Raw genomic sequence first — 15,892 nt, 5'->3', positions numbered from 1 at the left:
TCATGCCCAGTGGGAGGGGCACGGTCAAGTCAGACTTCACTCCTGCTTTCAGGGTAGAGTCCGATCTTGTAAGGTGGCAGCTGCTCCGTGTGGACCTCCACAACCACCTTTCAGTACGACCAGGGTCAGGTCCTTTGGTCAACGGAAAAGGCCATCTACTTCCCTGAGAGCCCCAGTGAGGTTAATCTGCTGGGCAGAGGGCAATTACACTGTCGTGATTCTTGAGGGTAACTCCTTTGAAAGTCTGGACATTTCTGTTTTCGTACCTTTCCCAAGGATTCAAGCTCACACCTGCAAATCACCCCAATTAGTGTGCTTCCTTGGTACCCCTATTCCTGTCTCGAATGGGGGACCCCTATGGGCTGCGTTGGAAGCAGAGCGGGCTGCAATCTGAGCAGGGCAGCCACCTCCCCACCCCTACCCAGAAGACAGACAGCAGACAGGGGAAGGGGCCATGGCTAGATAATAAAAACTGTGATCTTTCAAGATGGTTGGCTTTCGTCCTGAGACAAGAAGAAAATCCCTGGCAACTTAAAACAAAAGCAAGGCCTTTTCTCTGTAGTTCAAGACCAGCCCAGGCCCTGTTTACCCCAAAGTTGTGACTCTCTCAGCCTCCCCGCCCTATTTCTTGTCCAAACTGACCAACCCTAAATTGGTCAGCCCTTTGGTTTCCCGAGTGCCCACTACGTTGCAGTGTCTTTTCTTTTCTCTGTGTGGGCCTTGCTTGGGCATGTTTCTTTATCACCAATAAAAGCTCTCTTCACCTGTTGATTCTGTCTGCTGCTGTTTACTGTGTTTGAGAATTTATTTCTCTGCTACCTGGGGCTCTCAAGATTGTTTCCCTGCCTTTTTTAAGTCTTTAAATGCCAGAGAAAATGAACCGGATCAAGGCATGGTGTGAAGGAGGACCACAGAGTCATCCCCTGTTGACAGTGCTTCTCACTGCCACCCTTTGAGGACCTTATTCTCAGTGTCTGTTCTCCCCAAAGCTGGACCCTACAGATGAGTTTTCACTGCAGGGATTTTAGCCCAAGTCTGATACCTGAGGCTGGGCCTTGCACTCATCAGGGCGCCCACCACTTCCCATAGTGGACATACTTTTCTACCACGAATTTCCCTTCATCCAGGCATTACCCCTTGGTCTGAGAGAAGCGGGGCTGCGCCCCAACATTCTGGTGGTCTCTGGTCCTTGTGTCTATCCTGAAGTAGGTACCTCTTGGTTAGAAGGGAGGGCTGTGCCCCTAGGAAGTTCTCTGGGCATGCTGATTTTCTGGGGAGCAGCAGAGCCCAGTCTCACGTGGGCCAAGGGAATTGGGCACAGGTCTCAGAACAACTGCCCTAGGGCAGGGGAGAGCAGGCTTGGAATTAGCAAGGGGTTCTCATTGTCACAAGAAAGGCAAGACACACAAGTACATAGTAATAGGTTTTCTGTATCACGATAATAGTCCACTGCCAACAGTAAGCCAGAGCAAGCCAAACTGAAAAAGTGAAAGAACAGGTTTATTTGAGCAAAGCAACTCCCAGGTGAGTCCTCCAGTCCCAGAGACTGGGACCAGGGAAGTCACACACCTGAACTGAAGCAGGAAGCTCATATAGCCTACGGGCAAGGGGTGATGGCTTGTCTACCACAAGCTGTGTTTGGCCCAAGTATGGTCAAACACTGAGCACTTTAGGTGGGGACTTCGGCTGCTGCCAACTTCAGGGGAGGAGCTGCCATAGCCACCACGAATGTGGAGCTGGGCTCTCCTCGTCTTTCCTTTGTTGGAGATTCTCTGAGAGGGCGGGGCTTGGAGAGAGAGAAACGGGGCTCTCCAGACCAAGCAGGAGTGAGGTGGAGGTCCCGGTGAACACATACGGTTTGGATAGTGACAAGAACCAACATTTATTGAGAACCTACTCCTTGTTAGGCAGGCAATCCTCCTGACCACCCTGAGAGGTAGGTGTTACTAGTTCAAACAGGATTCTTCCAGAGTTTCAGGGGGAGGTAGCCAAGCTGGGATGCTGGCCAGGTGGCAGGAGCACCTTTCATTTGAGTAGGAGACAACTCCCCCACTCAAAATGGCAGGAAGAGGACAGCTTTCCACGGCCTGAGCGCTAGACACTTTCTTCTGCTCTCCTGGGCACCCAGAGAGTCAGTTCTCCCGAGAAGCTGCTGCTGCCTCTGACCACACCTTGCTGAAGGACAACAAGCACAGCATTCCCTCCCTTCAGAGAAGGTTTGCTTATTAACCCCTGTGGAGGAGTCAACCTCTGCAGGAGGACCCAGGGCTGCTGGGAATGCCTGTAAGCAAGGTGGCTTACAGATGAGTCAGAGGACAGTACACACTGCCTAGGGCAGTGTCACCCGGGAGGCCTCCCCCAGGCGCCGGGCCAGCTGGCTGGCCTGCTGTACCAGCAGGTCAGTGGGGATGACAGACAGGTGCAAGGTCAGTAGCTCATAGCAACGGACAGGTTCCGAGGGGCGGCTCTTGCTGTAGTAGCGCAGGAGCTTCCTGCAGGAGACAGGACAAAACTCAGGCAAGGCCAGCCTCAAAATGCCGGTCCCACAGTCCTCACAGAATGACCTAGACTGTGTTAGTACCGATTGCTGTTAAACTCTAGCTCAACAGTCCCTCTCTATTCTTGAACAGTGGTGTTTTAGCTTGTGTGTGTGTGTGTGTGTGTGTGTGTGTGTGTGTGTGTATACAGTAGGGACCTGAGTGTGCTTCTGGGGGCTTCCTCTATCCATGTGGGATTCCCCCCCCTCCTCACCAGGCTCACTCTTGGAAAGGCTATTGCCCATGGGAATTTGAGTCAAGTGGGACTCTAGGGCGAGTCACTATCACCTGTAGTAGTCACCTCCCAGCACTCCGATGGGGATGGAGTCATCTGAGAGGGCAGGCACCTCAATCATCTGTAGTTTGTAGCCCTGTGGGAGGAGGAACAAAGTCTTAGGACAGAAGGGAGCAGAGGGTGGGTTTGAGGGAGATGTGTGAGGCAGAGCCCTGGCAGGGCCCGGCTGTGTGCCCTGTCTATGTGTGTCCTATGCTGTGCGTGCCCTATCTGTATGTGCCCCATGCTGGGGACAGCATCTGTATCTCTTTTTACTTGCTTTCTCGCCTGGGAAGTAGACACAACCACCGTCACCTTAGACACAGGAGCACAGGAGTGTGGTCCAGTGTTCAACTCTGACTACACTTTGCAGTTAGAGCTGGGTTACTGAGGAGTTCAAAACGGCTCAGGGAGAGGGACAGGGGTACGGATGGGTGGAAGGGGGGCCTGTCAGGGTCCTGAGAGGCTAAGGATTCTCAAAAGATCCCAAGCCTCTGCTTTGAAAGAAATGGAACTTCTTGAGGCAGGACAAGGTGAGGAGAGACGGGAGATCTGTAAAGCGTGTGCACCCTGACTGGCACTATCAGGATGCCTATGGAGTTTCCCAGAGAGGCTCAGGTGGTGCCACCATGAGGACCTCCCCATAGGGAGATGGCACAGCAGTGTTCAGAGACCCTTGTGTGGCTTGTCACAGTCAGTGATAAAAAGCTGGTCTCCCCCAGCTCCGTCGTACCCCGCTGCCCTGTGGGGCCACTCTAGGCACTACACATTGTCCCTAGAAGCTTTAGCACTTGGAGGGCACTTAGGGAGACTAGGAGCTAAAGGACCAGAGCAGCAATCCTTGGGTTCTAATTCTGTCATCTGAGTTTTGTGGACCTAGCCACGGTGTTTATCTCCAAGACAGCAGTGTGCCCCCATCTGTAAAATGGGTCAACAGAACCTATGCCAACCATCCCCCCTGACTGTGAGGGACAGTTAAGAAACTACACTGCACTATAGTAAGGCTGAGTGAGTGGAGAGAAAAGAGCACGAGGCAGGAAGGGTACAGGACAGGACAAGAGACCCCGAGGGCGAGGAGTGACCTTAGACAACTGTCAATAAGTGAGAGCGAAGGTTAAGGAGGAGAGGAATAGAAGGGGGCAGGGACGGGGGAGGCAGTGACTTCCAATGACCTCGTGGTACTATGGTGGCATAAGGTCTACAGTACTGCACAGGCCGGTTAGAGACCGGGGCCCTGCTGGAAGCAACCCTTGGGCAGGAAGGTCAACTGCTTTGAACCTGGGTCTTCCCGGACAGTGGAGGTCATGGTGTAGCCTTCTTTGTATACACAGGTGGCAATACTGAGGTAGGTACAGCAGAAGATTCTATCAGGACAAAACACCCTCTCTGAATAGGGAGTGCTTCCTGTCAGCTCACATCTACCTGGATGGCCCTACTGCCCTGTGCTGTGCTCACCTGCTGTTCACCAGGGGCAGGAGGAGATGAGAGAGACAGATGGGACAGCGCAGAAGAAAGGTTCCCAAGGGTTTAGAGCAGCAGACAGCTCTCAGGACCGTCCTGCCAGAGACCGGGCAAACCCACCATGTCATTCTCGAACCACAGGAAGTAGGAGCAGCGGAAGTCCCCTTCCTGGAACAGCAGTGTGGTGTAGCCCTTCTGCAGGTACCTGCGTGCCAGCCGCACCAGAGCCCAGACCTGGGGAGGAGGAGATGGCTTAGCTCCGCTCTCACAGAGCTGAGGAGATCCTGGGAGTCCAGGACATCTCAGAGGCAGGGCTCAGAGCAGTGGGAGCAAACCATTATAGGAAGGATGTCATGTCAGAAGGGCTGGCTCCCCCTCTGGCTGCTGTGGGGATAAAATACATGTGGAAGTGCTTTGTGCAACTTCACTACACACACACACACACACACACACACACACACACACACACACACGAGACTCAGAAAACAGATGAGGCCTGCAGGACTCACGGTACTACTGGCTCTGCACCAGAGGCACTGGGGGGGGGGGCGCACATGTGAATGTACAGTGAACCCTGAGCTGCGGCATCACCTGCATGGGGTGGAGGGCAGACCCAAATGCAGCTTCATTGTGGGGGGGGGGGGCTGGAATCCGAGGCCCCGAGGGACTTCCTGCTTTAGGCCCCTCCCTGGGAATTCTCTGCCTAAAGTAGGTTCTGATACTTGGGTAGCCCAAGAGCAGCCCGAGGGAAGGGCTTCTCTAGTAGGCTTGCCCACTTCATGCCAGGGCCGAGAAATGGCCTACTCTGTCAAAAAGCCTCAGTGGAAGGGATGTGGGATTTACTTTGCCCTTGACCATAATGTACTATCTAATTAAGTCTGCAACAGACATAGGAGCCAGCTACAAGCTCCAGGAACACAGCCTGACAACACAAATAGATAACTTTAATAACATCCCCTCCCATCTGACTTCGCACTTGCATTTCTGGGGAACACACTGAAGACATCCAGGGATGAGGACTTAGGCATTTGCACAGGTGTGTCCACAGATCATTTACAATAGTGACAGTCTGGAGACAATCTAAAGGTTCACTCAGCAGGGAATGCTTTGTGAATTATGCCACCATCTGCATGATGGGCCATCACGGGGGGGGGGGGGCTGCCAATGATGAGGCATGGAAAGAGTTAACAGCAGGATGAGCTGCACCTGACACAGAGTGAAGAATTGTTACACAGCCCTGTGCCTGCAGAGGGAGAAGTCTCAGGATACACCTTAAAGAAGGCAATGAAGAACGATGGGCTAGAGTCCTACACCCCCACCCAGAGCGGGATGCAGAGGCAATGGGTGGTAGTGAGGGAGATGACTGTTTGGGCTGTGCATAGCACGCTCCGTTTCTACTTTGCCCCAGTGCTGTGAGTTCACCTGTGTTTAGTGACCTCCACCTGTTACACTAAGATTACATGGTAAACTGTATCATCTCCATAACAGATATTTGAACTAAAAAGGAACTGAAATGTCACTAAACCATGCCAATGCCACACAGACAGCAAGGACAGAGCTGGCTTTCCAATACCTGCCTCCCATCATCCAGCTTATTTCACCTATCATGATACACTTGATGTGGATAAAAGAAAAAGACAGCATTTTAGAAATGGCAGGGGTGTCCCTTTTCTTCAAAAAGAAAACTACCAGTCTGCCATGAAGAAGAGTCAGGTAAAGGGGGGAGGAGCAGAGAAAGATGCTCCGTTAGCAGGAATCGCCTAGTTCTACACTTGGCCGGGTGAGGCTGTAGCTCAGGGGCAGAGTGCTGGTTTAGTACCTGTGGTGGGATATTTGCACACTGTGTGAAAGTGATTGCTGTGATTGGTGTAATAAAAAAGCCCAACAGCCAATAGCTAGGCAGGATTTCTGGGAAAAGAAAGGAAGAGGAGGGATGAGGAGGAGGACTCAAGGCACAGGGGAGAAGCCAGGAGATAGGGAGAGGAAAAAGGAGGTGCAAGATGGAAGAGAGGTATCGCTATGTGACAGAACATAGATAAATATAAACGGGTCAATTTAAGTTACAAGAGCTAGTTAGGAACAAGCCTAAGCTATAGGTTGAGCTTTTATAATTAGTAAGAAGTTTCTGTGTTATTATTTGGGAGCTGGCTGGCGGGACGGAGAAAGACTTGTTACAAAATTCTGATGCCCACACTGGTTGACTCTGATGTCCTTTCTGGACCAAAGGTCCTTGCTGAGGATTCGCTTGTGCTGGGTGCTGGCTGACTTGGCTCCAGCACTGTGGATGTCAGGCATATCGAATACACAGGAGTGGCTGACAATACGTGCTGAGGCCCTCTGGGCCTGGAGGCCCAGCGGCTGAGCCTAGGAGCTCATGGCAAACGTAGTCAGGCTCACAGGCAATGGTGGACAAGCATAGCAGTGCTACACTGGAAGTGGTTAGAGCCTCAGAGACCAGAACGGCCTATTTCTCCTGGGCTGGGAGTCAGGCCTCAATGTATCCTACCCCGACAAGCAGCAAGGAGAAACTGGGCCAGAGAAGCAGTTACCTTGGCTTTGACGAAGGCTGCCAGGGGCCCTTTGCCCAACTCGGAAGACATCTTTTCGCTGCTGCTGAGGGAAGGCGCCACCATCTGCCCAGCTGTACGGTCCACATAGATGAAGTGGACCAGGCCTGGGAAGTCCTCCAGGTAGGTGAAGGCTTGAGTTAAGGGTCTTAAAAGCCAGTGGCAGTGGGGGACAGTGGGGGGTGCCTCTGCCCTGGTCATGGGGTTCCAAATCTACACAGGTGAGTTTTAGGGCTCCAGGCTGCCTCTTTACACAAGCTTTTGCCTCCACTAAGGCCCAGGATCTCATTTTCCCTCAGCCGCCCCCATCCAGTCTTAAGACTCTGGGCACCTGCACATTTAATACAATCTGCACTCTACGGGAAGGAAGACGGCGTGTTCACAGCTGGTTGTTCCAGGAACAACACACAGCTTGAGGTTGGTGTGTGAACAGAGCCACGTAGCTGACGAATGAGCCTGGCTGGCCGCCAACCCCTCAACGTGATCTTGTTCTTCATCACATCTAAGAGGGAGACAGACTCCCACGGAAGGGCAGTGGCCTGTGGATGAGGGGCCTTTGGCTTCCTGCTTGCCTTCCTGCTAAAGACCAAAATCCCAGAGACTGAGCCCAGAAACGTGAGGGATTTTAAACAAGAAAAGCTGCTCCAACCTCCCCGAAAACCATTATAAATAAAACCAGTTCCTCTAATGCACAGGTCTTGGAAACAGGGACACACAGGTCTGGTGGGCCTTCCCAGTGCTTTTACTGCCGTTGCACTTTGACCGTCCATGGAGGTCTCAAAGCAAGTAGAGCATCCTGGCCCTCATGGAATAGGATTGCCGTTGGGACATAACCATTCCCGAAGACGTCTCAGATATCTCTGGAGCAGCAGATCCTGAGATTTCACCCTTGGGCTATTGCTATGGATGGGTGCATGGGCCAGCAGGGCAGGAGAACACACTCTAGCTTCCTTTGGGGCCTTGCTCCCCGGGGACTCCAGGCAGAGGATATGACACCATGGTGACGTTCCTCCTGCTCTTCACCAACAGGAAGTCCTTCCAGTCCAGCAGTCGCTCTCTGGAGAGGGGAGAGGGAAGGTAGGCTGCCGGGGAGAGCCCCGCCCACCCCTGCTCCCTGGTATAACCTGCCCTTACTTACCTCATGAGTTTCTGGGTTTGCTCCTGCAGGTGCTGGGGCAGGTGTGGGCCTCCCCTGCTGGGCGCAGTGACCAGGAAGCTGAGCCGGTAGATGGCACACAGCTGCCGCTTCAGCTTTCCACAGGCCTGCAGCAGCCTGGGCAGTGACACAGAGGGAAAGACATGTACGCCTCTGGCTGCACATCCTACTGCACCGGGAGGCGGCGGCCTGGCTTTCCCTAGTGGTGGGTTTTTTTTTTTTTTTTTTTTTTTTTTTTTTTTTTTGCCACACAGCATCTCCTCCTAATATTTGGGAATGTGACTTGCCTTACATGGCACCTGCTCAGTGTGGCATCTGGGTACAGCCCAGGCCTCAGGGCTTGGTGCTAGGACCTCATGCCCTTGGCCTTCATTCCCCTCCAGCCTCCCATGGTCTAGCCTTTCTGTCACTTGCAACTCCTCGAACAACCCCCCTTCACCCCAAGTGTGGCTACTCACTCCCAGGACGATCCTGCTTCACTTCTAGAAAAGGCCTTGGTCTTAAACTCCAGCCAGGAACTCTGTAAAGAAGGGTAACAGGTCTATTCCGGGTCATGTTCTGCAGGGAGGTCCAAGGGAGACCCCATCTACATCCTGACGCTCCAGGTACACCTGCCTTCCGGCAGCCAAATCTGGCCGTCTTGGCAGTCACTTAGCAGGGAAGGACGTAAAGAAGAATTTCTGTGGGCTGTGAAAGCCATGTGGCCTTGATGGGCACTGGCATGTACCCATTAGAGGGACTAGGTAAGTCCCTCAAGGGAGCACGACAAGCTGAGGGACTGAAGGGAAGTGGCTGCAGCAGGTGGCCCGGGGATGGGTTGGGGCAGCCTCAAGGGGATCCTGGCTGACTCTCACCAAGGTGAGAAGCCAGCCTGCTAATGGCCGTGCCACTGTGATGCCCAGGGCACCCAGAATACTGTGAAGACCACCAACAAGCCACCACCATGCCCAGGGCACCTAGGATACTGTGTGCTGCTGACAAGCCACCATGATGCTCAGGACACCTAGGATAGTGTGCGGACCACTGACAAGCCACCACTATGCTCAGGGCACTGCGCTGACAAGTCAAGGCTCTGGTTACTTGCTCTCCCTCCCCTAGCTCACGTTCCAGCTCCTCAAACAGACTCGGGCAGAGCCAGCTACAGCAGAGGTCCCAAGCTATCAGTGAGCCTTCTGTTCTAGAACTTTGCCACCATGAGGAGGGCCTTGATGGGGGCCTGTGATGGCCTGCTCACTGACTTTCCCATATGCTCAGTGCTTGGTCTCAGTCTGCACCCAGCTCTACTCTCCATGAGGCCAGCTGGGAGACTGCCCCGTGATGAGCAGGTTCTGGCTCCACTGCTCACGGGCCAGCTGCTCTTGGCTACATCATGGCTAGCTAAGCAAGCCAGTGTCCTGTCTAAAGCACTGGGATTACAATTTGAGTTCTGCCCAATTCCTATAAAGAGACTCCGAAAATGTCAAAAGTCCAGCCATTTGGTTTTTATCATTTCATGAGGACAACTAGGGCCACAGACAGAGGCAAACATGGACAGGACCCTGAGCTGTGGACCCCTCGTCTACTGGGGATGGACCGGGCCCACTGCTAGCTCTGTCTCTTCTCTGAAGCTGGGTGTGTGCAGCATCCGGGTCTTACCTGAATCTCCTGTCCAACACGATTCTTGACAAACTTGTCCATCTTCTGGCGCAGGTCTCCAACAAAGGGCTGGGACCGCAGGGCACTTCCAGGCTCCTGACCCTCCTTCAGCTTTCTCTCCAGCAGGGAGAAGCCATCCAGCAGCTGGTACAGAACCAGGGCCAGCGCAGTGCTGGAACTCTGCCAGGAAGAGTGGGTGCCAGGGTGGAATGGGGCAGCCAGCGAGAGGCCAGGCAGGTCCTGGGTGCTACTAGGGTGAGACACAAGCTCTGTACCTTGGTCAGCAGCACCATGTTGATGCCCGGCCACAGGGGCAGGCAGTACATAGTGTGGGGCACTAAGGGACAGTAGTTTTCCTTCACATTGGCATCCAGGAAGATCCTTCTGGGGCTGGAAGGTTCCAGGGAGTGCGGCACCAGCCCCTGGAGGGTGCCCTCAGCCACCTGTGCAGGAGGAAGGTCTGTCAATCTGGTGGAAGAAAGGCCCAGGCTTTTCTACAACTTGGACCCCACCCACCCATGGCTTCTGTTCCCTCCCCAGCCTATAAGTCACAAGGAACAAATATGCTTAGCGCCCAGAAAAACCAGCCCTGGGGTCTCTGTGCCACTGAAGCTGCCCTAGAAGCTTCCATTCATTCTGCTATCTGACTGTTAGCTTCTGCTAGGCCGTTCTGTCCAGTCAGGACTGGATGCCATGATGGACAGTGGGTGGGGGGAGGTGGTGCGGGAGCTGGGTGGGTAGTCAAGGGCCATCTGAAGCCACACAGAGCTGGGTGTGGGAAAACTCTGCTTTCAGCGAGAGGAAGGAACTTTAATGTGCTTGACGTTTCTAGTCACCCTCAGAACATTCCACACCGGGGAAACTGAGTCAAGTGACTCTAAGAAAAAGACTTCAGAGGTGGGGGCAAAAGGGCTCTGTGTGCATAAGAAATCTTTTAGTGAGAGAAATTAGAGAATTACAGAAATCATTAGAGACATCACAAGAATCTCTCTGTGAGGAGGTCAGTCTAGTTATACACAATAATAAAAACTGGGAGCCACGTGTTGATTGTTCTGGGACTTGCAGAAGACACAGTAGCACGCGCATCGATGGGTTCTCCAAACACCCTCACAAGCCATGATGTTGAAGGGCTCTGGGTACCAGGACACTGTGTCAGGAAAAAGGACAGTGAAGTACAGTAGGCTCCAAGTGTGAAAAAGAAAAATGCATACGGTATGCACACGTGTTCATGCAGTGTTTGTGAGTGCATGCATGTGTGTAAAATAATAAATGTCTAGTAGGAAGCACTGAAAAATTTTCCATCTTTGAGGGTGGGAATGAGTGATATTCAGTCCCTTCCATATTTGACTTGTTGCTTCTCATATCTAAATAGAAGGAAAATACCTAAACTTTAATTTTTTTAGTATTAAAACTTAAGCTGGACCTTCATTTCCAAGAACTTGGGGAGGCCACCTACACTGCTCGCCCAGCCCTGCTTCCATGCTGAGCTGCAGTAGAGAGCCTGAAGGAGGCAGTGTGGCCGCAGCTGGGGCTGGTGGGGTCACCCAGAAAGAAGCCTTAGCCCTCAGCATCCCAGAGCAGCGGTACACAGGGGGACACAGGAGAGTCACCTGAAGAGCATCCGTGGGTGGGGTACCACCATCCAGCCAGGGGATGCTACCTGCCACAAATGAGAAGAAAACCATGCAAATGCTACAAGAGTGTAGGTGACCCCCCAGCCCCGTCTCCCACTCCTGCAGCTTAGGAGGTCTTGATCACTGACGGTTCGAGCACCAAGCACTGGGTATGCCAAGGCCATTTCCTGTGGTCATAGCCCCAGAAAGCCATTCCCTCAGAGCTCCCCGGTGCCAGCTGGACTCTGCATTTCTATCCCACCCCCCCACCCCCGTGCTAGCTGATCTCTGCATCTCCAGGGTTAAAGCAGCAGCGACAGAAGCTTTCTGCTGGGAACAGCCTGTGGCAGGTGTCTGGACATGGTGTAGTGGTGGGAGCATGCACGTTCCTCATGCCCACCCCGCCTCCTTGTTTCTTCTCCCTGTCTCTTCAGGTTGCCCTGCACAGGGAGCCAGCATTTCTCCATTCAGTTATTCACTTGCTGGGCACCCATTGTGTGCTGGAGATTGAGCTTGATTTCCTTCCTAGGGAGCTTGCCAGCCTATTGAAGCTACTGTATTTGAAATATTACATGTTTGTAACATTATCCTTTCTCGCACTTCATTGCAAATAACCCTCATTTATAAGCCCCCCACCCCCACCCAGGGTGGCTCTGCTTCGAGCTATGCAGAATGCACTGGTATGTACGAAACTCCCAGTTTACAAATGACTTGCACTGCAGTCATCCATTTGTAAATCATGTGTTGGAAACCCAGGGACACACTTGCTCTGTTTGTAATCCGTGCATGCCAGAATATTATGAACAGCACTGAGGCATACAAACCCAGCCACCCAGAAAGGGGGCGGGGTGCAGTACAGAGGGTTGTGATGGACAGGGAAAGAACTGTAGGTGGTGTGTCATGAATACCAAGGTCATGCAAAGCCTGCAATCATACTTTGGGTCATGGGATATTTAGTGAAGCTGAAGGTGGCTCAAACCCTCCCCACCCAGAAAGCTCCAGCACGTGAGTCAGTGTGTAGTCTCTGGGTTTCCCGGGTGTCCTGAAGCACCTAACTTGGGGTCAACTTCAGCCACTTGGGGTCCTTTGTAAGAAAACCCTGCACAGCCCAGCCCAACTACGCCAGAGTCTTCACAAGCTCAGCTTGGGTGGTTTGGGGAATCATTGGGGGAGCCCAGATGTGGGAGGGGCTAGAATCACCAGTCCCAGCTCCATGCACAACTCCCTTCGAGGCATGCAGGGCTCACCTGCACCCAGGTCTGAGGACTGAGACAGTGCTGCTGAAGCTGGCTATGGATGCTGGCTATGGATGCTGAGTGCATCCAGGGCTGAGAGCCACTGGCCTAGGGAAGGTACATAGCAAACTCTTATAAAAATAGTCCCCAATAGCTTCTGCAAAGCCAGCATTCTGTCAGGTGGGTGAGCCACAGGGTACCTCCTGTGTTTTATCGTAAGACCTTGGTTCTTTCCTGGTGATGGCAATAACCTGGCTTTTGACTTATCTCCTCCTCTAAGCATCGCTGTGTATTCAAATGTCAATTTGAATATTAATAGTGTTAATAGTGCATTTTTTACTACTTACAGATCTTGGAAAAATAGGTAGAGTTAAGAAGAAAAAAAACACTGAAATTGAATATTTACACTCTGACATGTGCTTGAACCCCAGTGGACTATTGCTTAATTTTACTTAATAATTTAAATATTAATTATGGTGAAGATAGAGGAACAGAGAGAACACATACATGCAGTTGTTAGTGACTTATATAGAGCCTTGAGGATCACTTGCATGATCTTAGCCGCATTTGGATTCAAACTGGGGTTGACAGATAGGCTGTCAGCAGAGCTGAGGAATAGCCATCAGAGTGGCTGTGTTTAGCCCTTCACATGGAGCAAGGAGACACTGGCCCCAAGATGCATTCTCTAGGCTGCAGACCGGCTTCTGCGCTATGGTGCCCCCCACCCACTCCACAGGCTTCACCTGAACTCTGTTCGCCTGGGGAAGGAGCAGGCGTGAAATACTCCTCAGGGAGGGAGATGCTGTCTGTGTCCTGGGAAAGAAGATATCACATTAGATGAGGGCCAAAGGCCAGGTGGCTTCTTCCAACTGATTCAGCTGGACCTGCTCTCCTGGGGATACTTGGAAAGGTGTGACTTGGACTGAGTCAAAATAGGGTTGCCCTCCCAGCACCCAGCACATACCGTCTCCTCAGAGCTCCTCATGGGGCGTGAGGTGCTCTGGCTCCTAGCCTGCTGCACAGGGATGTTTTTGCTGCTCACGGGTCTCCTCTGAGGGAAAGAATGTGGAAGGCGGGGTAATGCAGTCAGCGATGCTGATGTGGCTGCTCCCACAGCTCTTTAGAGATGCCTTCCTCTTTACCCTGCTCTGTGAGCTAGCGTCCAGGGTGCTCTGATCCTGGAAATTCTGACCTGTTGGTATCTGAACCAGGCCTGATGACTGAACCACTGATGATGTGATTATGTGGCTAGGCTAATATGATGTCAGGCACTGTCAGGCTCTACATGGTCTGTCTCCTTTACCTCTTAGATCCCGCATAAGTGACACCACCATGTTCCCAGTATCTCCACTGCACAGACAAGGGACTCCAGGCTCTAAGATTGGCAAGTGTGTGTGTGGCAACCTCACACAGCTAAGTGAAAAATCCAAGTATTGAACCAGGACCAACTCCCTGGTCTGCACAATCCTCTCGATCACCCACTCCAGAATTCTCCTTCTATCTTACGAGTCAGAGGACAAACACCTCTGTTCTGCTTGTAATGTCCTGAGACCTGTTGACAACCTGAGGGCTGTTGTCATCATTGTCATCCTCCTCTGTGGTGTCTTGGGTGGGCTGGAGGTCCTGAACCAGAAGGATAAGGGCCAGGAGATCTGCTGGGCGCAGGGTGCCCGCACCATGGCTGCAGAGACAGAGAGCAGGGGAGCCTGTGAATATGCAGCTTATATTCTTGATGGAGACATACAAGGTTTAAAGATTAGCCTATCGATTGTTAACATAAAAATTGTGTACAAAACAAAAGTTACCACCAGGAAGACCCCAGGGACTTTAAGTGTTGGTTAGAACTAACCCCAAGAAGAGAGTGGGCTGAGGTTTGAGATCTGGGCCTGGGACAGGTCCAGGATGTCAAGGATCTGCAGAGAAGGATCTGGAAGGGTTTTGGCTAAGGTCAGGCCATCACAGTTACCTGGAATAGAAAGCCAGCAGCTTGCAGTGCACAAGCAGGAAGGCGTGCAGGGCCTCCTCACCGCCCCGTTCAGGGCTGGAGTTGACAGCCTGAACCACGTGTCGCTCGAGGGTCTCGATGCTCAGTTCACAGAGCTGGGGGTGAATCAGCCGCTCCACAGCCTAGTCAGGGATTGGCAGCAAAGGAAAGCATGTCAGTATGTCATCCTGTGCCGGAGAGTACATTCCCTTAGCTCATGGAGCCCGAACACTAGATGCCAGGTATGGGAAGCTGGGAGACTAAGGTGGCCAAAGTCAAGCCTGTCTGGGTCCAGGCTCTAGTGCAGGCAAACAATGCATAGGGAACATGTAGTGTGTGCCAAGCAGCGACACATGACACCGAACTAGAGAGGAATAGCTGAGACCCACTGGAATAGAGTGTTCAAAGAAATGTCCCTTTAAACTAACTGATATAGAAGGGACCAGAAAACCTGCCGGTCAGAGCAGAGAAGAAGAAGCAAAAGGCAGTGAACACAAGGAGACATGTAGACAGTCTGAAGCACCGTCCAAATAAAGCAGCAGGTAGGTGCTGTGAACAATGAGAACATTTCTCAGGGCTGGCAAGATGGCTCAGTAGATAAATGTCCCCGCTGCCAAGCCTGATAACCCATGGTTGGCCTCTGGAAGCCACACAATGTGAGGAGAGAACTGACTCCTATTGGTTGTCCTCTGACCTGCCCTGGCATGTGATGTCACCACACACACACACACACACACACACACACACACACACACACAATAAACAAATAGAAAAAAGTGAAGAGGTTTTTACACACTATTATCAACATAATAGAAAAATGATGTTCAAAGGCATTATTCGTCAGATCCATTGTAGCGTTATCAAAGCTTGGTTACATTACACACTCAGCAGAGCTGAGTCTGGACCAGCTGCATCTCAGATGGTCCAAAGCTACGAGCACATTACGCAGAACCAGACACAAGGGGTCCTGAGACTGATGGATGGCCCATGTCACCGCTGTATAGTGAGGCCTGCCAGGAAGGTGGTCAAGACGGGCAATGACAGAGCCTCCAGGGCTGGTGGGCTTGGGGAGGGGTTTGGATTTCATCTAAACTACATCAGGTCTCTTACCACAGCAGCCTTGCCTGGTGCCCAAGAAAGAGCTGGCTACTCCACCCTTTGTACTGTCACAGGTTCTGATGGAGAAGGGATGTGGCAGGCCACTTCCCTGTGTATTTAGACTGTATGTAGATCTGGTTTCCTCTCCGGAGCAGGGGGTGTCTTTAGGCATCACAGCCTGGCCCATCTTTTTCACACAGTAGGTCCATTTCTAGTCTGACCCATCTTCTGCACACAGTAGGTCAATTTCTTGGCACAGTGAATGATCGGGGCTGCGGAAACAAATGCTTCCAGACCCACTTCCAATTCACAGACTCTTCAGCCGTGTCTCA

At 52.2% G+C, this 15,892-nt stretch overlaps 1 protein-coding gene across 1 annotated transcript in view; it reads right to left on the bottom strand.

The window, feature by feature from the left end:
• Positions 1-1,479: 1,479 nt before the first annotated feature.
• Positions 1,480-15,892, bottom strand: part of Hps1 (HPS1 biogenesis of lysosomal organelles complex 3 subunit 1) — a 33,324-nt gene continuing 18,911 nt past the window's right edge. The window contains exons 6-19 of the mRNA XM_051199753.1: positions 14,445-14,605; positions 14,042-14,159; positions 13,443-13,529; positions 13,222-13,291; positions 11,241-11,290; positions 9,906-10,073; positions 9,631-9,810; positions 8,454-8,515; positions 7,978-8,112; positions 7,832-7,896; positions 6,822-6,967; positions 4,393-4,506; positions 2,826-2,908; positions 1,480-2,492 (exon numbers count right to left, since the gene is read on the bottom strand). Of these exons, the coding sequence (XP_051055710.1) occupies positions 2,330-2,492; positions 2,826-2,908; positions 4,393-4,506; positions 6,822-6,967; positions 7,832-7,896; positions 7,978-8,112; positions 8,454-8,515; positions 9,631-9,810; positions 9,906-10,073; positions 11,241-11,290; positions 13,222-13,291; positions 13,443-13,529; positions 14,042-14,159; positions 14,445-14,605 (1,602 nt within the window). The 3' untranslated portion in view covers positions 1,480-2,329. The remainder of the gene's footprint in view (positions 2,493-2,825; positions 2,909-4,392; positions 4,507-6,821; positions 6,968-7,831; positions 7,897-7,977; positions 8,113-8,453; positions 8,516-9,630; positions 9,811-9,905; positions 10,074-11,240; positions 11,291-13,221; positions 13,292-13,442; positions 13,530-14,041; positions 14,160-14,444; positions 14,606-15,892) is intronic.

Source organism: Phodopus roborovskii, unplaced genomic scaffold (genome assembly GCF_943737965.1).
Source record: "Phodopus roborovskii unplaced genomic scaffold, PHOROB, whole genome shotgun sequence".
NCBI classification, from domain to species: domain Eukaryota; kingdom Metazoa; phylum Chordata; class Mammalia; order Rodentia; family Cricetidae; genus Phodopus; species Phodopus roborovskii.
Note: the sequence above shows the minus strand (reverse complement) of the source record. Positions and strands in the feature narration are given on the sequence as shown.